Source organism: Rhipicephalus sanguineus, chromosome 6 (assembly GCF_013339695.2).
Source record: "Rhipicephalus sanguineus isolate Rsan-2018 chromosome 6, BIME_Rsan_1.4, whole genome shotgun sequence".
In the NCBI taxonomy this organism is placed as follows: domain Eukaryota; kingdom Metazoa; phylum Arthropoda; class Arachnida; order Ixodida; family Ixodidae; genus Rhipicephalus; species Rhipicephalus sanguineus.
Genome location: NC_051181.1, coordinates 163,076,709 through 163,098,991, shown reverse-complemented (window position 1 = coordinate 163,098,991; position 22,283 = coordinate 163,076,709). Strand labels below are relative to the sequence as shown.

General features: G+C 44.0%; 1 protein-coding gene and 1 long non-coding RNA gene across 2 annotated transcripts in view; one reads left to right on the top strand and one right to left on the bottom strand.

Moving 5' to 3' along the window:
* LOC119396963 (plexin-B) overlaps nt 1-22,283 on the top strand; it is a 203,955-nt gene that overhangs the window by 170,395 nt on the left and 11,277 nt on the right. The window contains exons 20-32 of the mRNA XM_049417291.1: nt 3,384-3,560; nt 4,920-5,016; nt 5,752-6,138; nt 7,115-7,291; nt 8,994-9,237; nt 10,277-10,419; nt 13,289-13,419; nt 13,522-13,581; nt 13,730-13,804; nt 14,035-14,101; nt 15,041-15,187; nt 17,038-17,191; nt 17,884-18,045. Coding sequence (XP_049273248.1) covers nt 3,384-3,560; nt 4,920-5,016; nt 5,752-6,138; nt 7,115-7,291; nt 8,994-9,237; nt 10,277-10,419; nt 13,289-13,419; nt 13,522-13,581; nt 13,730-13,804; nt 14,035-14,101; nt 15,041-15,187; nt 17,038-17,191; nt 17,884-18,045 — 2,021 coding nt within the window. The remainder of the gene's footprint in view (nt 1-3,383; nt 3,561-4,919; nt 5,017-5,751; nt 6,139-7,114; nt 7,292-8,993; nt 9,238-10,276; nt 10,420-13,288; nt 13,420-13,521; nt 13,582-13,729; nt 13,805-14,034; nt 14,102-15,040; nt 15,188-17,037; nt 17,192-17,883; nt 18,046-22,283) is intronic.
* LOC119396964 (uncharacterized) overlaps nt 5,699-22,283 on the bottom strand; it is a 39,419-nt gene continuing 22,834 nt past the window's right edge. Inside the window, exon 3 of the long non-coding RNA XR_005184512.2 lies at nt 5,699-5,911. This is a non-coding gene — a long non-coding RNA (uncharacterized LOC119396964). The remainder of the gene's footprint in view (nt 5,912-22,283) is intronic.

Below are 22,283 nucleotides of genomic sequence, written 5' to 3'. Positions count from 1 at the left end.
TGCGTGAGCCAACCGTCGATTAACTTGCATAAAGATGAAATCAAATGCCTTAACAGTTATCTTTCACGTAGACCCCCATGCGTGCCGGATTGATATATTCACCTATTGCATGAGCATGCGCAGGCAAGTTTTCGTGCCTTCTTCTTTTTCGCAGTGTGCGTCTCCTCAGTTGCTAGTCGGCGTTTTTTTGTGGTGTCGAGACTTTTTCTTGTGTCTCTAGCTCAGCTCTCTGTTATTCAAAATAACAAGTCTGCACTGTAGAGAGTGCAGTCTATTGCTCACACTTTCATTCCTTTTAGGTTATTATCTACATTACTGCCCACCAAGCCACCCTTGTGAGTTTTCAGTGCTTAACCAACTAACGTCTGTCATATGAAACGCCGAGCTTTTCCAAAAAAACTGTTTTTTAGTGTCCGTGCGCTGTCACCCTGCTTATAAATAAGTAAGAAGACCGCAGGTAAGCGCAGGTGGCATATCGATAATAGTGGTAGCGCATGCGAGTAACCGAATTAACTTGCATAAAGATGAAATCAAATGCCTTAACAGTTATCTTTCACGTAGACCCCCATGCGTGCCGGATTGATATATTCACCTATTGCACGAGCATGCGCAGGCAAGTTTTCGTGCCTTCTTTCTTTTCGCAGTTGTGCGTCTCCTCAGTTGCTAGTCGGCGTTTGTGGTGTCGTGACTTCTTTCTTGTGTCCGTGTTTGCACGCTCTGTCTTTTTGGAATGAATACTTACCAACTAGCTCAGCTCTCTGTTATTCAAAATAACAAGTCTGCACTGTAGAGAGTGCAGTCTATTGCTCACACTTTCATTCCTTTTAGGATTATTTACTACTTAGCCCACCAAGCCACCCTTGTGAGTTTTCAGTGCTTAACCAACTACGTCTGTATATGAAACGCCGAGCTTTTCCAAATAAATGTTTTTTATAGTGTCCGTGCGCTGTCACCCTGCTTATAAATAAGGAAGACCGAGGTAAGCGCAGGTTGCTGGATAAAACACGATTAAAAAAGAGGAGGTCGCCCAATTTCGTTAAAAGGTTCCTTGCCTCGTGCTTGATGACAAGTCTAGTCACGTAGCGTCGAGAATCAACAGATGACTGAACGAGAGCGTCCGCTCTCGGTGCGCAAGCTGCACTGAGACGTAATGTGCTCCGAAAAAAAAATATAGTCTACAAAGTATAGAGTTAAAATTGAGCAGGACACTTGGGACTTTCCATGTGCCCAAAGGTGCACCGCTCCAAGATTTGATTACGGCCTCCCAATGGACGGAAATGTCCCGCTGCACGTTTGTTCATGGTCGGTGGGAGCCCACTCTAATTCTTACTTTACTCGCCACCAGGTGGGGCTAGTGCATCGTCCTGCACTTTGCTGACAAAGTGTTGACATTTGAAAAAAAAAATGCCTCCTTTGCACTCTCATTCTTCCACCACATTGTCTTACGTATGAAGTCAGATAAATTAAAAAGAAAGCGCGTACATCTAAATGGAGCACCAATCTAAAGAGGCAGGTCGTACTTACGGTGTGCGTGACAACATGAGTAAGCCTTCAAACAAGCAGTACGGCCCCGCATCCTCGATATTCCGTCGCTCGAGAAGAGGCGCATGCGCTCTGAACCTTTAAGTCACTGTCTATCATGCAGTTGCCTCGAAAAAAATGCGCTTCGTAATTTATCTTTCCCTTCCGTGTATAGCAGTAGTGGCTGTCATAGCTATATTGGAGTCCTTCTTAGAGAGAGAGAGAGATAAAAGCGAAGGAAAGGCAGGGAGGTTAACTAGGTTGTACGTGGTTTGCTACCCTACATGGGGGACGAGGAAGGGGAGAAAAAAGAATATATTGCGGTATACCATCTGACGTAACATGTATGACGTGTACCGTAAGCCTAAGCCTTGAATTAATAGCTGTTACAGTGGTCTGGAGTCGTTATCTCAAACGGTTGTTCTCTTTATTCAATAGAGAGTGCTTAATTGAATATTAAGAGCTGGCTTGCCAGGTTCTTAAGCTGGGGCAAAGTCCCGCGCCGTAAGCGTAACCTTAGTTCCAGAGGCGACCGCTACAGGCGCAGCTCGCGCGAAAGAGAAGTCTCCTTCCTCTTGTTCTTTGCCTTGATGATGATATTAACGCAAGCAAAACCACATATACCATAACCAACTGTAGCATGCACACGCTCGCGCGAAATAGAAATCTTCTTCCTCTTGTTCTTCGAGTGCCTTGATGATGATAATAACGCAGAAAAACCGCATATAGCATCGACAACAGCCTGACCATAATCGCTACTATAACAACGTGTGACGTCTTTATATGACAGTAGAGGGATTGTAGGGAGTATTCACGATTTACCCGATTATCTCCGAGCCAGCTCCTCAATCATGACTTCGTGGATATGGCGTGATTTTTATTTCATCGTTAGTGCTTGTCGGTGGGGTAGTTGGTTTGGAAGCATGGTGATGAAACAGCGCTAAGAGACGAGGACGGAAGGGCACACACACGAACGCTTACTCACAACTGATGCTAATAAAAAACCAGTTGCGAATAAGCGCTCGTGTGTGTGCCCTTCCGTCCTCGTCTCTCAGCGCTGTTTCATCACCATTTTGTTTCATATTCTTCATATAAACACCGCAATCGAGGCGAGCGGTAGCCAACAAAATATATATCTCACATGTGTTCACTGTGCTATTTTTTCATTAAATAGGGGAGGGAATACGAAATGTGCATAAAATGGAGGGGAAGTGGGAGGGAGTATTCGAATGCACATGAGCTGAAGCTGCTTTTAGCGATGTGCTCGGCTTTAGCAAGCATGACACCCACATGCGGCATATCTCAACCCTGTTGTGTAACGTATGCCTGTGACCTGCCTTCTTTTTACCTCCCTTCCTTGTTGCTTGTAGCCCATTATTTTTCATCGTTATGTTTTCAGTCCTCATGGTTTAAAAGCGCAATGCTTTCCGCTCCTTGTGTATGTACGGCAGTGAGCACGCTTAGCGTGAACACGGGAGCGCGTGCCGCACTGTGCTGTTAGTGGAGCGTATACCTATAAAAACACGAAGCCCTGCATTTGCGCAGTTCGTTCGCGGCGTGGTTAATTTATCACCGCGTCATCGCTGAGCGCCTTCGACGAAGGTGCGCTCAGATGGTGCGGTGCGCGTGATGGCGAAACAGTCTCGCCGCTAACGCACTGCGCAGGGGCCGCCAAGCCTCGCGTTGGTGTAGGTAGGCATCGCTGATAGCGGCACGCTCTCCCGTGTTCACGCTAAGAGTGCTTACGTGTGTACATGAGCACATTATATGTAAGTCGAGAAATAAGCAAATCACAGTCTTAGCACGTGATGACACATCGTTGACAAAGCAAGTCGTGCTTACACCGTATGCCACGCTCGCAGGTCTCTAGCAAGCAGCAGCCAAATCAGCTGCCGGACGTCCAGGTCTCCGTACCCGTCGTACCAAGTTTCACAGCTGATCCTGCGTATTGATGGTGCCAACCTGACCCTGAGCAATCCATTTTTCTACACCGAGGACCCTTCCTTGCACAGGATTCAACCGCTCAAAAGCTTCCTCAGGTGCGGAGTGTAAATTAACTTACATGCATAAATAATAATGTATTGGCCAAAAGTATGGCAGCATCGCACTAGTGGTGCCAAGACTGAACGAAGAGCGCAGTTGAGCGGCCTTCCTTGATTCTTTTTCAGCAATACGTTCTGGCGGGCTAGTTGGTTCATTGCTGTTAGACGTAGTTAAACTGCGCGAAAATACCAGGACACCAGCAAGAAAACACAGGGAACACCACAAGCGCTTGCGGTGTTCTCTGTGTCTTCTTGCTTGTGTCCTGGTATTTTCGCGCAGTTTAAAAACGTTTTACTTTTTTCTTTCTTTCCTTTTCTCTCTGTTTCTTTATCTATTTTTTGTATCTATTTGTTTCTCTTTCTCTCTCTACTGATCGCTTCCTCTTTCTTTCTTTCTTTCTTTCTTTCTTTCTTTCTTTCTTTCTTTCTTCTTTCTTTCTTTCTTTCTTTCTTTCTTTCTTTCTTTCTTTCTTTCTTTCTTTCTTTCTTTCCTTCTTTCTTTCTTTCTTTCTTTCTTCCTTTCTTTCTTTCTTTCTTTCTTTCTTTCCTTTCTTTCCTTTCTTTCTTTCTTTCTTTATTATTGTCTCTTGTTCCCTGTTTTTCCTATCTGTTTTTCTATTTCTTTCTCTCTCTCTCTGTGCCTTTCTCGGTCCTCCCATCTTTTTATGTCTTTATTCACTTTATTTCTGTCTCTTTTTCTCTTTCTTTTTCTTTATGACACTCTTTTTCTATCTCGCTCTTTTTCTCTCTTTCCCTCTCTCGTTCACTTTCTTGTGTACGTTTTCGCTTAACGCTCGCACATGCTCTGAATTGGGGCGTGACCAATTCCTCTGGCGCATACTCGGCCGAGGTTTTTTGTTCGCGTTGGACAGATTACTGCCGGCTGAAAGAGCTCCGCTGTTAAAACGAATGCTGCCACTGCAATGCATGCTTTCAAGGCCGGGGAATCGAATCCCGGCCGCTGCGGCTGCATTTTCGATGGAGGCGAAAATGCTTGAGGCCCGTGTACTTAGATTTAGGTGCACGTTAAAGAACCCCGGTGGTCGAAATTTCGGGAGCCCTCCACTACGGCGTTCCTCATAATCGTGTTGTGGTTTTGGGACATTACGTTCTAACAATTATTATTACATTGAATGCGATCGTGGTTAAAGCAGCATTGTGATGAATAACTATATAATTCTTGCCATAACGCCTTCATTCGAAAATGGCAGAATAATCAATAACATATATATCTTCGAACTGATGTTGCCAAACAACATAATATTTGTTTAGTCCCAAACTGCAGACACGTTGAGAATGTGCTACTAGCGTGTGTCGTAAAGTACTGAAAATCTTTTAATGACATTCACTTTACAGTGGCGGAAGACACATCCATATTTACGGAACTAACCTGACGTCTATCCAGCAACCACGTATGGCGGTGTTCAACAGGTTTCGCCAAGTAAACGAAACGGTGAGGTGAATCTCGGAGTCTGCTTGATTAACTTGTTAGCCTTGTGCACGCCGAAATACATACGCGCTCTGAAATATTCTCTTTGTTGAAGAGTCCGAGCTGAGCTTCAAGACCATCGTTCCGTCAAGTCTATGCAGGGAGCGCGCGTTAGCTTACAGGCGTGTGAGTCCTGAAACAAGCAGTTCGAGAACTGCGCTCAAAAACTACTTGACCGTATCCGTAAGCTCATTTAATACTGGAGAAAGCACTCCTTGAGCAACTCAAGAACTGCTTGTCGTTACGCCTTAACTATGTTTGCTAATACCCACGACCATACCTACTAGAGACGAGGATAACGCAGATAGGGAGGGAGTTCGAAGACTGCAATATGACAGCGCAACTGAGTCTATGCGATTCTCTTTTATGCAGGACAGATTATTGTACCGCATCGGACATTTCCATAGGGCATTATTTTGTGCCATCCGAGTTATCGTGCTTCACGTGAAGTAAATGTTGACAATAACGACGCATGATAAGTCGTCACATGAGCATTCATTATAACAAAGTGCAGCTAAGCTAACGGCCTGTCGCCTGCGCAGTTGAATTGAGGGACCCGAAACTCCATTCCGTGTACATTTGGTGCACACTTTGTGCAGAATAACTTGTTTAATTACAACGCATGAGTAACCAGCTGCCTCAACTATGCACGACTGTATATGCATGCTTTGATTTAACCGCCTCTCCTATACACCGCAGTCGTGCCACGTGTTGAACGCCTCCGTCATGGTCTGCCCTTCTCCGGCGGTGCTTCTGAGGAACCCGGGGCGGGACAGCAGCTTCGACGACGACGAAGAACAAGGAGACAGTGCCGATGTGGTCGCACACGCCGTGGCCAGAGGGCAGCACCAGAGGAACACTGCAGTGAAGACGAAAGTGGTGTCCGAAGGCGGATCCGAAGTCGAAGAGCTGGATGCTGTGAGGCTTCGCATCGGCTTCATAATGGATGATGTTCGATCGGTGCAGGAATTGAACAAATTCTACCCTGATGTGGCCTCGGATCTTACCTATGTTTCTGACCCACGCTTCTTTCCCTTCGACAACGACGGCGTAAAGCTTTACAAGGGAGAGCCGCTCGTCATTGAGGTTTGTAGAATGGCAGAAAATGCAATTATGTAGTTGTCAGATATTGAAATGATAAAAGGCCAATTAGGCCCACTAAAAATAACCGCTGAACACTTAACTATAAGCATAGGAAAACTACGCACTATTATCACAGGCATAACCTCCATCACACAATGCGAATCCTTTGTAACAAAGTCGTGAACATTATGAACTTTGTTTAAAACTACAGTTCTGTGCAGGCCCGTGGCCAGGGTAGGGGGGGCGAGGGGCCCAGCCCCCCCCCCCCCCCCCGGAATTTTGGTGAAGTAGGCGTTTTTACCAAAAATAAATAATGAAAATAGGTGTTTTTGTCAAATAGTCAAGGTTTTCAGCAAGTGCCCCCCCGTAAAAAATTCCTGGCTACGGGCCTGGTTCTGTGTAGCACTGAAAGTAAAGTCAGAAAGAAATAATGCTTACTACTAGCATCATAACTTCCTCTCTCGGTTTTGCCACGGTTTATAGGATATAAAGCCAGTCTATGTCGGCGGCACTTTGATTATTCACAACACTTGAGTTTATGCGGCCTTTTTATTAAGCCAGTATTAAGCCAAGTATACATCTCACATGTCAAACCAATGGTAAACAGACGTGAATTTCAAAAATTATTCAGTATGGTTATTTCCGTACCACCACCAAACTTGTTGCTCTAAGCCGGCTATTGTGTGTGCACTTCCATTTGTTAGTCCTTGTTTGTTTCAGCCCTATTTTTCAATATAAACGTTCCACAATTATAGCAAATTACCTCGCTACTGTCGCCTATATATGCAAGCTAATGTGCAAAAAACGTGATATCTGAGGCGATTGATTCGTGTTGTAGTTCAACAGAGTAACAACGTATGAACAAAAATGGACGAGCCAATGAAAAGAGGTGGTTCACGCTTTCCTCATTCGTCCCGTTTTTGCTGAATCTCTAAATAGAACAATAACAGAATGTATCGGCGGTTTGCTTTCTTTTTAGGGCGAAATGCTCCGATTGGCCACTACGGAACCCGAAATTAATGTCACAATTGGCACGCGACCGTGCAACCTAACATCGCTCAGCATGAGTCAGCTGGTCTGCGTTCCCCCAGACGTTCAGCCACCAAGCACCGACGAAATCGGCCATCGTACAGAGATGGACTTGCCTGTGGTTGTGGTAAGCTTGAGCAATCTGCAAAATATTTTATTTATGTCCAACTTTGTTATACTTATCAAAAGATAGACACTTGCTGTACATATTTATGGCGCGAGATCGAAATTGTGAAAAGCGACAGATGATGTTAAGACAGCGAAGCGCCATTCTTTTGACAGTCTATCAATCGCGCCATAAACACGTAAGTAGAGCAATACTAGCCAACTTGCCCCTCCCCCTCTCCCTAAAAAAATGTAAGCAGCTTGCACTAGGGGTGCAAGGCTGGAACCAACAGCGGAGCGAATGTTCGGACTCCCGAGGAAGAAGCTGCCTTTCCCAAGCCCGTGTCCCTGCCTCACTTAAACGACATGGGTTTGGCGAAAACATTTCACGTGACTAGTGTTACGTAATATTTTGGCGGAAACAAGTCACGTGACTAGTGTTACGTGATTTTTCGAAGGGAACATGTCACGTGACTAGTGGTACGTGATTTTATGTCACGTGACTAGTGTTACGTGATTTTGCGTCACGTTCCCTTCCTCTTTCCTTTTTCCTTTTTCTCTCTCTGACTCTATTTCTCGCTCACTCTTTCTTTCCATCTCTTCCTCTCTCTCTCTTTATTTATCTCTTTCTTTGTTTCTCTCTCTTTCTTTTTCTATCTCTCTTTGTCTATTTCTTTATCTTTCTATCTTCTTGCTGTTTCTTCCCTTTCTTTCTCTCTATGTCTCTCTTTCTCTTTCTTTCTTTCTTTCTTTCTTTCTCTTTATTTCTCGCTCTCTCTTTTTCTTCCCTTCCCTCTGTACTCGTTCTCTCGCCCATCTGAGTTATTGCATCCCACGTCGCAAAAATCGGCGCAGCGGGAGAGCGCGCGCCGGGCGCACGTCTTCTGGGAGCGAAGCAGAAGATGAAGAAGACGAAGAGAGCGCGCGCCAGCATGATGATGATGATAGTTTTTGCGAACGCTGTACGGGAGTTTACTGAGCACAAACAGCTGTCTGGTTTACGGTAACTGTGGTTACGTCCACTAACTGCAGTTGGGTATAACAGCGGTTAAGCTTACCCGTGTGACAAGGGCATTAGAGAAGCATTTCTGGCGCTACAAATTGGAAAGTGCGGAGAGCTGGGCTTGTTGGTTGTACATGATTAGAAAAAACAGCGCAAAACTACAGGACACACAGGAAGGGCGCTGTGTGCGTTCCCTTCCTGTGTGTCCTGTGGTTTTGCGCTGTTTTTTTTCTAATCATGTACAAATTGGAGCTTACATAACAGACAGAATTTCAGGGGTTACAGTTCTCCAAACCCACTATAGTAATGTAGATAGGATAGTAATGCAGACCCAGAATAACAATGTAGATGCATCGGCACTGAGGCAAGCTTGAGTGCGGATGCGTTAAACATTGAAACGTCCCGCCAGAATCGGACGAAGCATTTGGCTCGTCGTGCCTCATTTCGTGCTTTTCAGCCTCCTCCGGTGTTGCACACTCACGCGAGTGCCGCTTTCTTGTTTTTTTTTTAAATTTTAGTCATACGAATGCCGCGAGATCGAAGTGAACGCGTAGCTCGTGCAGTCACGTGATATCTGTTGCTTTTACGTCACTCACGCCGGCTTTTCGTTGAAGGTCAGGTTCGCATGAGACATAAAGGCTTGCGCCTTTAAATAATAAACATAACACTTAACGGCCTAAATGTGCTTTCCCTTTCTTCCTTCGTTCTTTGGTTCTTGTAGGTACGAGTCGGAAGCAATTTGCGCTACGAAGTCGGCTACTTGCGATACGAAGTGGCTAAAATCTACGAGTTCCCACCGGAGACTGTGGGAGCCATCGCAGCCGGGGGAACAGTGCTGATGCTTTTAAGCCTCGTGACGCTGGCCATACTGAAGCACAAAAACTCGCAGGCCGAGAGGGAGTACAAAAGAATCCAGCTCCAAATGGACACACTAGAGAACAGTGTGCGGTCCGAGTGCAAGCAAGGTAGGATGCCTACCACTCTGTGCCATATGCCGCATAGCTTGCAAACTTTGCGCACCAACAGCAACGCATGACAATAATCGCAAAGCCCTGTTCTCAACTTTCATGGTGTCTTTCAAGGACTGAATTCGCCATTCTATTTAATTGTTGTTCTTATTCTTGTTCATCTGATTATTATTATTGTTATTATTATTATTATTATTATTATTATTATTATTATTAGTAGTAGTAGTAGTAGTAGTAGTAGTAGTAGTAGTAGTAGTAGTAGTAGTAGTAGTAGTAGTAGTAGTAGTAGTAGTATTCACAACATAGCGTCGAGCCCTGGCGAATGCTTGCTGTCCTCGTGCCCATTTTTTTTCGGCAGGCAGCAGTTTTTCCGCTTTGAAATCTGCGAAAAATGTCACCTTCAGCGATCGCCGCAGCTTCAATGATGAGTCTAATGAAAATATTAGAGAGAGGGGGAGAGAGAAAGCAAGGCAAGACAGGGAGATTAACCAGACGCACGTCCGCTTTGCTACCCTGCTGGGAGAAAGGGATACAGGGGCGAAAAGAGAGACAGAAGAAAAGAGGAATGAACAGAATCACGAGCACACTTCGGGGAGCACATCCAGACTGCAGGCGGTCGCTCAGATAAGTTGATTTCAAGTACTTCAGTAGCGCTTTCGTTGCCTTCTGCGCCCTCGACGCGCATGTCCGTGGTCCTAGAATCTTGTTTGAAGAAAATGACCTCGAGTCCAGTTGGTCTAAAAACATGTGGAGCGGGCATCGCTGGGTGTCGTAGCGAGCGCAACTACACAGGACGTGTTCAGTTGTCTCTTCGGTTCCGCATGTGTCGCATGTAGAGGTGTCCGCCATACAGATGCGAAACGAGTACGCCTTTGTGAATGCAACATCTCTCCCAAGGCGGCATAACAGCGTCGCATCGGAGCGAGAAGTTCTCGATGGCAGCTGCAGCTTATCATTTGAAGCTGCGGCGATCGCTGAATGTGATTCGGTAAGTAAGCCGTGAATAGCTGGCACACTTTTCGTCGCGTGTGCGCAGCCTTTGCGGAACTGCAGACTGACATGACAGACCTCAACAACGACATTCAAGCGACGGGGATACCAACCCTTGACCACAAGGCGTACATTATGAAAGTGTTCTTCCCAGGTGTACCGAACAGTCCTATCTTGCAGGAGGTCAAGGTAAGTGCAAAAGGAAGTGAAGGTACCAATGACGAATGGGAATAGAGAAGATAAACCCGAGAACGATTATTGCCATTACGTTATGCCACTATTTGCTCATAGTTTTTTCTAAACATGGCACATCGGCAAGAAGTGCATACTTTCGATAACAATGTGCATATCACCTCACCTCGCCGTTTTAAAGCAATAAATATTAGCACGCTGACAAATTTCTGGCTGTTTTGCGTTTGACTCGCAGTGAATATATTTAATGAACGAGAAAACTATACAATCGGCTCGCGCAAGAATAGGGTGAGCTGGAGATAATTAGAAGAAGCATTTGTCCTGCGGTAGACATGAAACAGGCTGATGTTAACGCGATAGCGTGAAAGGGCACGTTTCGCAGAAATTCCGGTTTCGGCATCGGCGTCGTTGGTTTTGAGGGAAAATCAGTGTTTTCCGTGAGTGAAAATTCGAGAGATGCAAATAAATAATCAAAAACTTCGGTTCTTGTGGGACTCGAACCCAGGCCTTCTGCGTGGCAAACAGGTGTTCGACCACAGAGCCATGCCCTGCTTGAAACTGTTTCGAAAAAAAAAAAAAAGCACCTATATACGAATGTCACGTGATGCGAGGAGTCTCCTTACGCATGTAACGTCGCGTGGCAGAAGCGCAGAATCGCGCCAGGCGTCAAGACATGGTAATCGCACAACGAGTGCGGGGTTTAAAGCACCCCCCCCCCCCATAACAAAGCGCTCAGGGATATTTTCTCATCATCATCAGCAAAAGCATCAACAAAGTGAGCAGCTGCTAGCTTCGCATGGTGCCCTACGGATGCGTAGTGGGTACTTTGCTGTTTCGTAAAAGGAAGGATTATGGCGTGGTGGGCACTTCGCAACTGCACTTGCAGTAGGCATTGTAGGACAGCTTTAAATGGCTAACTTTACGCGTGCAGACGTTCTTTTCCTTCCGGCATGGTTGATATGTCCAGCGAGAAGCGAAGCGAGGCTATCGATTGGGAAGGCAATGCGAACGGGGCCCGATTACGTTATCGCGTTCTACTCTGGAGGAGAAGCTCAAACGCCCGCCAACATTTTTTATGATGATGATGATGATGATGATAAACACTACATAATATTGGTGAGAATGTCAATTCAGGTGCCGGAATTTGGGTTGCTAACAAATGCCGCGTAATATGTTGCTGTTCCCTGTACTAGATCTTTTCCTTCCCTTTAAATTCGGATTTAGATTGCAGCTTATGCAAGTTAATGAATTCTCAGTGTATCAGAAACACTCGTAAGCGCCTCGTTTAATTCTACCATGCAGCAGCTATATCGCGTTAAAGGACAGCGCGAGGATTGTGCTCACGTCTCCTCTGCTGGAAAGTCAGTGCCGTTCTTTAGATGTAAGAAAGCTAAAGCTCATATATACTGCATACGAGTATGTGCAACCTTACAGAGGTTACTTGTATCAAAGAAACAGCAAAGCGAACAGTTAACGGAAACCTTCAAAACAGACAGAAAAGACGGAGTGGCAGCGTGTTGCTCGAGCCGTGCCGGCTCATTGAAACAAGATCAAGTATACCGCGGCACTCAACAGCTTAGGTACAGCCGAATCACACGGCAAAGAAATCACGTTGTGTTGCTTCTCTGACACAAATAACCTGTGCTCGTGAATGACCACACGTACCTTCGTATACGGGGGTTAAAGACATCATAGTTGAAATCAAGAAGAAGAAATGGATATGGGCCGGGCACGCAGCATGCCGGCAGGATAACCGGTGGTCATTAAGGGTAACTGACTGGATTCCAAGAGAGGGCAAACGCGTTAGGGGGAGGCAGAAAATTAGGTGGGTAGATGAGATTAAGAAGTTTGTAGGTATAACGTGGCAGCAGAAAGCACAGGACCGGGTTGATTGGCGGAACATGGGAGATGCCTTTGCCCTGCAGTGGGCGTAGTCAGGCTGATGATGATGATGATGATGATGACCTTCGTATACATCGAGTTATCGTTCTATACTGGCGCAAAAGTGCAGACCTTTTAAAGCAGTATTGCTGGTATTCTCCATTGTAGACGCTGCCACTTCGTGGCTTGTTTTGACGCAATACTAACGGACCATTATATGTGTCCAAATTGTTCCTATGAACGAAGTAAACGAAGAAATTGCGGGACGGGGTTCCTGTCGCAACAGCAACATCAGCATGACGAAGTGTAGCGGAAAGGACGGCGTGAAGCGAATGCATCTGAACGGTCCAACACTGTGTGGCAGGGCCACTTTCGTGGAAGCGCATACGGTCTCTCGGGGCGTAGCATTACGGCGCCACATACGTCGTGTAATAATTCCCTCCTCTGTGTAATGATTGAATTGCCACGAATATTTATTTGCATTTCGATTGATCCAAAACTCGCGTATGAGTTGTATTCGTGGTCGCACTTTGTGTGTGAGAATATGGCACATTCTTGCTGCAGCATACAGGGAAACAGCGCAGAAAACTGAAGGAGAGAGAACACAGAGTAGACATGCACATCGTTCTACTTTCCATCTTCTCTTCGTCTTCTTCAGTTTTCGGCGCTGTTTCACTGCATACGACACACACCCAACAAGCGGAATCTCATCTTATTGGTGCAACAACAGCAGCTTTTTGTCGCCTTTTGTCATACGTTTCTGAGACGACTGCTTGTATTAATTATGCATGTGCACAATGAATAGACGTTAACCTTGACCACTACGCGTCAGTCAAGATTTAATTTTATAAAACACAGCTTGAAGTTTTGTGCGACACTACTGGCATATTTTGCGGGGATAACTTACGGAACACACCTTTCAGTGGTACGTGTGTTTATGAAGAATATTGCTCTTGCTTTTCACTAAAGGAATGTTTTCCCGCAGCAAATCAACGGTCCTTACAACAACTATGAGGTCGCGATGACAAATTTCGAGATGCTGATCAACAACAAGAATTTCCTTCTGACGTTCATTGACACTCTAGAAAACCAGAATACGTTCAGCATAAGAGACAAGTAAGTGGCCTCGCGCGGTTGTGAACGCCCTGTCGGTGTCTACTGTTCCGGGGCGAAAACACGAAACCTTCACTAAGCGAAGTTTTTCCCGGTCATTTCCAGGGTGAACGTAGCGTCGCTTCTCATGATCATCTTGCTTGACAAAATGGAGTACGCCACAGAGTGAGTGCATACATTTGTTAATGTCCGCACATGTGTATTGCTAACAGAGGGGTGGTTTCGGCTGGATTTATTTCATTGACGCTAGCATATTGATAGTTACACTGTATAACATTAATTGAGGGGTTATGTTCTTTGACTTCTTTTGCAGCATACTGAGAGAGCTCCTAATCCGGCTTGTGGAAAAGTACGTTGGCACGAAACATCCTCAGCTCATGCTTAGAAGGTGAGTGATGCAATGGCTATGCAATTCAGCCTTTATTTAAGTACACTAGAAAATGCGCAAACATATATGAAATGGAGTTTTTACTTGAAAGCTTGCGCTGACGCAGTGAATGTAACAGGCGCTACAACAATTTGCAGCATAATTGACGCAAAAACAACCGTGCGCCTAGCAGTATGTTCTACAAGGTGTGTCTCATGATGTCTCTTTTGTTGTTTCTTTCTTTCTTTCAGGACTGAGTCCGTCGTTGAGAAGATGCTAACAAACTGGATGGCGCTGTGCATGTATGGTTACATAAAGGTACGAAAGCGAAACAACGCAGAGGAAATAAATCTGTATCAAAGTAAAGTTGCGTATGTGTGTGTGTGTGTGTGTGTGTGTGTGTGTGGTGATGTGGAGATTGGGAATGCCGGAGGACAGCTCATTTTTATCGCACGGTTCATTTTAATGCATTTTAATGGCCTGAAATTTTTGCAACAAGTCATAACCGCGGCCTGTGACCAATGCAACATTGCCTTAAAATGCTTATGCAACCGCTACATGTTGGAGCATGTACATTTTTAAGAAAGACGCGTTCTGTGGCCCCAACATAATTGTTCTCTCCAAGGAGAGTGGGATGTACAAGGATTAAGTGATTGGTTTACTTGAATGCTCCTTCAACACATGAGCTATGTCGAATATCTGAGGGTCTAGTTGGTTAGTTCTAGTGACATTGTTAAGCACGCAAATAAAAAAACACTACGTCACACAAGAGACGCGCGCATTTGGGCTGTTGTGTACACTTTAATTTGTTACGCCCTGGTTCGATGAACCAGTTTGTCGTCTGGACTAAATTTTTCTGTGTGTTCTCCTTTTGTCTTTTTTCTATTTGCTCTTTTAGCAATAAGTCAACATATGTACTGTTATGATGGAAATATACGAACCTGCCTATTTGAAAATCCGATAACTCTCTATGAATGAGACAAAGGCCGGCGATCCGCGTGGATTTGAAAGCATATTCATGAAAGTATTCGTGTACTCTGTTGCAGTATGTCAATTACTCACACCAAATATTGTTTTCGGTTTAGGGGCCTTAATTTGTGACGACAAATTGAGCCAATCACCAACGAAGTCGATTGACGATTGAAAAAACGAATGACGATTGAAAAAATAAATATGAATTAATTACATTATTTATGAACGAAAATATAAAATGCGATGACGGGCAGCCGGCTCACGATGCGTCTGTCCTTCTTGCAGGAGCACGCAGGAAGGTCCCTCTTCCTTCTGTTCAGCGCCATCAAGCACCAAGTGGAGAAGGGCCCAGTAGACGCTGTGACCCACGATGCTCGCTATTCACTCTCCGAAGAGAGACTGCTACGAGAGCAGATCGATTACTCCACCGTGGTGAGTTTAACAGCGACGATATTTTAGCGACACTAACCAAACAGAAAATCGGTAGTTCAGATTAGAAAGAAAGATGCTCACCCTGCACCATAGAAGTATCGCATATGCAAACCAAATAAAATTGAAATTAAAATGGCTAGAACCAAACAAAGTGTTTTGTGCAGAAAAAAAAACTAACCAGACACTAATCAGACAGATGTGTGTAAGGCACATCGAAAATGCAATATATTGTTATATTTACGTCAAATCGTACGCATGAGATACTTAAATTGGCGCATGCGCCAAGGCAATCAGAACTTTTTAATGGTTGGTCAATTTACATATATACCCAACCGGCATTTACAAATCGAATACTTCAGCCGCAGAAATGCGATTTACTTTTTTTATCTGCTACACTGCAATTTATGCCACATTTTGCAGTAAAATAAAGCAACATATCTGTATTCTAATGAACAGTTGTTGCGTCTTGCAGAACGTACTAGAACCTAACGAAACACCGGAAATTGTGCTGAAACTCTGAACTTGATCAGGTGCACGGCAACATTAGTTCGCAGGCTCAAAGAAAGCTTGCAGCGCTTCGAATGCCGTCATAAAGGCATGGTCTGTATTTCCTTCCTTCTCACTGTGTGGCATCCCATGGGCACATTCTGATCAAGATTGTTATAATGTCAAGATGGGAATGTCTGCTCTTTACGAGCAAGCACTCTTCTTTCACCACACTCATTCGCTATAGGATTGACTAATTCTGTACATGAGCATCAGACCCTGCATTAGCAACGTATGTCAGCAGTATAACAACTGTTATCGTTAGAGGAGCTTTCGTAAACGAGAAAAAAAAAAACACGCAAGAACGAAAACCGAAGGCGACGCTGCCCGAAAATTCCCGCATCACTACGCATTCACTTATTTGTAGCCTCAGTTAGTGAAGAGCACGTCGTAGTTTGAAAAATTGTTGACAAAAAAGTTTTGCACACATCCTGTTGCGAAAGAAGTGCGCAAATGAGAGAAGCCCTTAGGCAACCGTACTGAAGACACAGTACTGTGGCTTTGGCATGAAATTGACAGTGTTGATGTTTTCCCTTTATATTCTTCAGTAAAGTAAGAATATGTCATCAAATTAAACGAATGGGTATACGACTTGCCTGTAAAATTGACTTCAGGTTAGATTGCGGTTAAATAGAGTGTATTGGCTAGACAAGTAGGATAGAAAACGACTAAAAGCGAAGTACAGGCGGCGACTATGTTTAAAAGTTCACGAATGAGGTCATCATGGTATCTCATATCGAAGTAACGTCTGTGGAAGACTAGGTAAATAGTTTCAAGCGAACTTTTTTTGTATAAAAGAATTTTTCAGGGCACGTGACAGTTGGCAATGCAGTCCGACATTGTCTATGTATAGTGCATGCGATGACCGCACGCACTGTACAGACGGGTCCACTGTTAAAGGGAACACTTGCGTTTCGGGTATGTCCGGATTTCGCTCACCTACAAAAGCATAGTGGCTTAGATTTGCATAACACTACTGGTGATTAATAGTTCGGAACCCTTATGATAGACCAGTAATGTGCACGAACAATCTTTCCGCATCCACTAGCCGTTAAGGGGCCAACAAAATGAAAGTTGCTCATTCGAGTGTTCCATTTAACAGTGAACCATGCTGTACATAGACTACAACTCTGAATTCGAGAACTCGTGGAAATGGAGCTTTTTTTCTGCCTAGATAACCTCGTATTAGTTTGACACGGATTGCGCAATTGTGCCGCGCAATCGTGCAACGCCGAAGTAACCGGTCAGACAGAGAGTGCAAACACAGTGTGAGTCGCCGACAAGCTTTTGATGTCTTCATCCAGGTCGTTCAGATTGTGCAAGAAGATCAGGATGAAAAGGTCTTCTGTCGGGTCAACGACTGTGACACAATCAGCCAAGTGAAAGCCAAAGTATTGGACGCCCTCTACAAGAACACGCCATGCTCAATGAGGCCACTGATATCAGAGGTTGACCTCGGTGAGCCAATGACATTTGTTCTTGACATAGAACAGACCGGACAGGAGGGACTTGATCGAAAGACAGTATAGCGGAGAGAGAGAGAGAGTGAGATAAAGGTTATGTGGAAGCCAGGGAGCTTAACCAGAAGATGAATATTCAGTTTGCTACCCTGCACTGGGGAAGGGGTAGTAACAGACAGAAAGGCAAGAAAGAAATGAAGGAATAAGTATAGTGAGCAAGCAAGTGAGACGGTGGTACCATCTATAACAATCTGGACAAGCGAACGATCCAGTTAGTTTAAAGAAGACATGAATGCCAAACGGGACAATATGTTTGATGCATCGAAAGGCTACAGTTCAACCACCGTCGAAATGTCGTAGTTCCTGTTTTTTTTCCCACCCTGCCAGGATGTCTCCGGCTGAATTGAGCTCCTTCGCAAAATAGATTTGTGTGGCATAGCACGTAGCATACCGAAAACTTTTGATGTCAAAGACACCAATAATATTAATTCTGGTATAAATATTGCCATGCTTCAATGGACTGAGCCATGACTTGCAAAACTTGACAATTGATTGATTTCATGCAAGGGCAACAAGTTCTATGTAATAATGTAAATATCTTTACAATGATCATTTTGGCCACGCCAACGTAAAATAGGTGGACAAAACTTATATCTGGGAAAAATGACCGAGCCGCGTTTTTGGTTGCAGAATGGCGGCACGGGAGAGGTGGTCACCTTATTCTTCAAGACGAGGACCTCACCACAAAGACGGTTAGCGGATGCCAGAAACTGAACACGCTGGCTCACTATGGCATCCACGATTCAGCAATCATGAGCCTTGTCAACAAGAAAAGGCGATACTGCAAGAACGGTAGGTTCATGAGCTTGGTTCTAGAACACCAGCACCTAAGTTCTATTTCTTTTCGCTCTTCGTTTTAGCGTCGTTGGCCTTCGGTGGCAGAATCCATTCTAAGCCTGGCGCTAACGTCTTTATCCCAGAATAACAGATAGGTGGGCAACATGGTTTGGGTTCATAATGATGGAAAGGCAGCGCTGGAACGAATACAAAAGGAAGGAGAAGAAGACAGGACATGCGCTGTCCTGTCTTCTTCTCATTCCTTTTGTATTCGTTCTATAGCGCTGCCTTTCCGTCTTTATCCCACTCTACTGCATACGACACAGTCGCTGCGCCCAGCGCCTGTGTCGTCTACATTCTTCTAGTTCTGCGTCTTGTTTGCGCTGGCTATCATGAGGATATTCCAACTCGCCTAGTTTGCTATCTTATTACAAACAACCAAACTTGTACACTTTCAATACAGGCAAAACAACACAAACAAGAGAACGACGTGCATACTCCCGTGACTCCTGAAGAGAAATGTAACGAAGGAAGCACTTCTGGAATTTATGGTGCCACACAATCCCCCTTTACAACCCCCTAAAGGCAGCTTTGAGGCACGATTGTTCGATTCTGGTCTAAATGATCCTGCACGCTGACTTCAATATATAAATGGTTGTTTTGACTCCTTCTTAATCCGATCAGGCCAGCGCTCTTAATCGTATCACTATGACGTCGCATCTTTGCAGTAATCAGTTTTCTCTTTTCTCGGCACCTTCTATGCACGAGGCAGTATGCGCTGTCTTTCAGAGACTCGGAGCCACCGACCGTGTCGCCAGCTTTCTCCTCCTCGCTACCATTGTTTCGGCACCCGTCCTTCGTCGCTGCGCAGCACGGTAAACACGTCCAGGCACGCGCCGTTGTCGAAGCTTGCATATAGAAAACCACGCATGCACGCTAGACCTCGAGTAAACTGAATGAATAGGCCCAGTTCACAAACCGAAACCTACGCCGCACCAATGTTTGCTTGCCGACTGACCGGTGCTTTGCCGCCACTGAATCAACATTTCCTATTACATTGTATAACGGGGCGATACACATATCATTTTCGATAAATATCGTAGTACTAACCTTCATACATGCCGTTATGATCAGCCTAACTACATTCATCATCTCACTTTCACGGTTGACAATCATGACATTTTTCCACGTTGTCAAATTTCGCGGTTCTGGAAGCCAATCAGAAAGCGCGTAGCAACCCTGTAAAACAATCGAACCTGACAATATGATAGAACTTGAAAATGTCCGGAATAGTATATTCAGGTACAAAGGCTTCTCAAAACATTATAGAAATATTATTATTATTATTATTATTATTATTATTATTATTATTATTATTATTATTATTATTATTATTATTATTATTATTATTATTATTATTATTATTATTATTATTATTATTCAGTTAACGACTGTCGCTTGCTGCAGTCAGACTTGCCCTCTTTTTCCGAATGGTGCAACGGTAATAACCTTTCTCTGAATACCTCGAAGACAAAATTCATGTCTATCACTTGCAAAACATCTAGCGTGTCATTTCAATACTCTGTCAATTCTGTGCCGTTATGCAAGGTTTACGAAATCAGTGATCTTGGTGTTGTTGTTGACAGCGCGTTAAACTTTTCTTCTCACGTTAAGCGTGCTGCTATGCGGGGCCTTCGTTCTCTCGGATGTGTTTGTAGAATATCTCGAGAATTCAGGTCTCCCATGGCCCTACACAAATTGTACACGGCAATATGTCTTCCGCAACTTGAGTATGCGTCCGTGATATGGAATGGCATTGCTCAATCCAGTGGTAACACCATTGAACGAGTCCAGAAAAAAATCCTCAGCATATATAACCATCGCTTTGCTAAAAATGACTCTGGATCTCGTTCAAATACTGCTGAATTATTATCACTGCCATCACTTCACTGCCGACAAAATCGCTCTGATATCTTATTTCTTTACAAGCTAGTCCACGGTATCATATCCTGCCCTGTACTTCTCAATTGTGTAAATTTTCGAATTCCGCGTAAGTCAACCAGAGAGAACAGACCGTTTCATGTACCCGCCTGCTTCTTCCAACACTCTACCGTTCACAGAATACAAAGTCTCTATAATGTTAATTTTCTTGATCTTGACGTTTTTCATAGCCCACAATCATTGTTTTTATCCGAGCTTTGCACTGTTTTGACATAGTGTGGCACAACGTACAAAGTCTTCCCTTCTCAGTCTTTCCACATAGTTGTATATATGCAATCTAATTTTTTATTCCCCGTCAATATTTCTCGTGTTGTCTCATTTTACTCCTCCCCTTTTGTGTTCATTTCTCTTTGTCTACGTGTTTTTGCTCTTTTTATTTCTGAAAACTGTCTGTATTGTATTGTTTATTTTTATCGTTTTTTTTGCGTGCGCCAGCACAAAGACCTTACGATTGTTCCTGGGCACGTTAAATAAATTATTATTATTATTATTATTATTATTATTATTATTATTATTATTATTATTATTATTATTATTATTATTATTATTATTATTATTATTATTATTATTATTATTATTATTATTTTCTCATTACAATCATTTCACAGAGAAAAAGTGCAGCCTGCTCTTGGACTTTCTGGCGTTTAATTCCCTAGTGCAACATAATTCAGTCGTCAATTCCAGTGGCAACGTCTTAGACCTGTGTGTGTCAAACGATCAACCCCTTGAAGTTTCCCGCTCCAACATCTCTCTTGTACGTCCGGACAAATTCCACCCACCACTTAACGTACGATTATCTGCATCAGCCGAAACGACGAGCTACAGCAGTTACGTAAACAAATCTCCAAGATTTGCGTTCAAGCGAGGTGATTACACGGGCCTCTATCATCACTTGTCCGCCGTTGAGTGGTCACAGGTTACTGACAAACCTAATGTTGATGACCAGGTTGATCGGTTTACGGAGCTTGTACTGAGCAGCATGCTTAATTTTATTCCCCAGTATACACCTAAACAACGTAAATATCCCCACTGGTTCTCATCTGAACTTATCAGTGCACTGAAGCATAAAGATCACGCACACAGGAAATCTAAATGTTCTCCATCCAGCGAGTGGAAGGAAGAGTTCAGCTTTTTTCGAACTCTCTCTAAACGCCTATATAAACGGGATCATAGTTCGTACATTGAATTCTTAGAAAAAAGCGTCTCTGACAGGCCGGCTGAGTTTTGGAAGTATGTACGTAAACGGTCTAGCAAAAGCGGAGAGTCCTTCAGACTACTAGACTCAAATGGGGTAGAAGTGCATGCCGTCGCTGACTGTTTTGCCACACATTTCTCATCCGTTTATAAGGCCTCAGACTCCAGCACTGATATCAGACAACAGCCCATGGCAGTTAGCTCATCCAGTGCTTTGTCGCTGGATGAAAATCTTATCAGCGAATGCATTAAGTGCTTAAAACCATCCTTATCATGTGGCCCAGATGGCATCCCCTCCGCCATAATAAAAGCTTATAGTAGTATATTTGTCCCAGTACTGACTACGATATTTAATAACTGCCTGGACACTTCCACATTTCCTAGCATGTGGAAAACTGCTCGTGTTTTCCCAGTATTTAAGTCGGGCTCTAAAACAGATGTTTCTAATTATCGCCCGATTTCTCTACTATGTGCCACATCAAAGATCTTCGAGCTGGCTCTTCACAAAATATTGTCTTTTAGTGTTAAAAGCTCATTGATTCCTAATCAACATGGTTTTCTCGCTGGCCGCTCAACTACCACAAATCTTGCTAGTTTCATGACGCAGATCTCCACACCTATTTCTCAGAGAGGACAGGTTGACGTACTCTACTGTGACCTGAGCAAGGCTTTTGACGTAGTCAGCCACACACTGATTATGGTTAAACTTGCGCAATTTGATGTTGACTTGTCGGTTGTGAATCTCCTGCAGAGCTATCTGCTCAATAGATATGTTATGTAGCGGTAAATGGCCAAACGTCTTCTTTGTATAAAGTGACTAGTGGGGTCCCTCAAGGGTCAGTATTAGGCCCACTCCTATTTTTAATTTACGTTAATGATGTTTCTTTTGCCATTCGTAATTCTTCTTTCCTCTTGTATGCCGATGACATCAAGATTTTTAAGGAAATTCATTCAGTTAACGACTGTCGCTTGCTGCAGTCAGATTTGCGCTCTTTTTCCGAATGGTGCAACGCTAATAACCTTTCTCTGAATGCCTCGAAGACAAAATTCATGTCTAT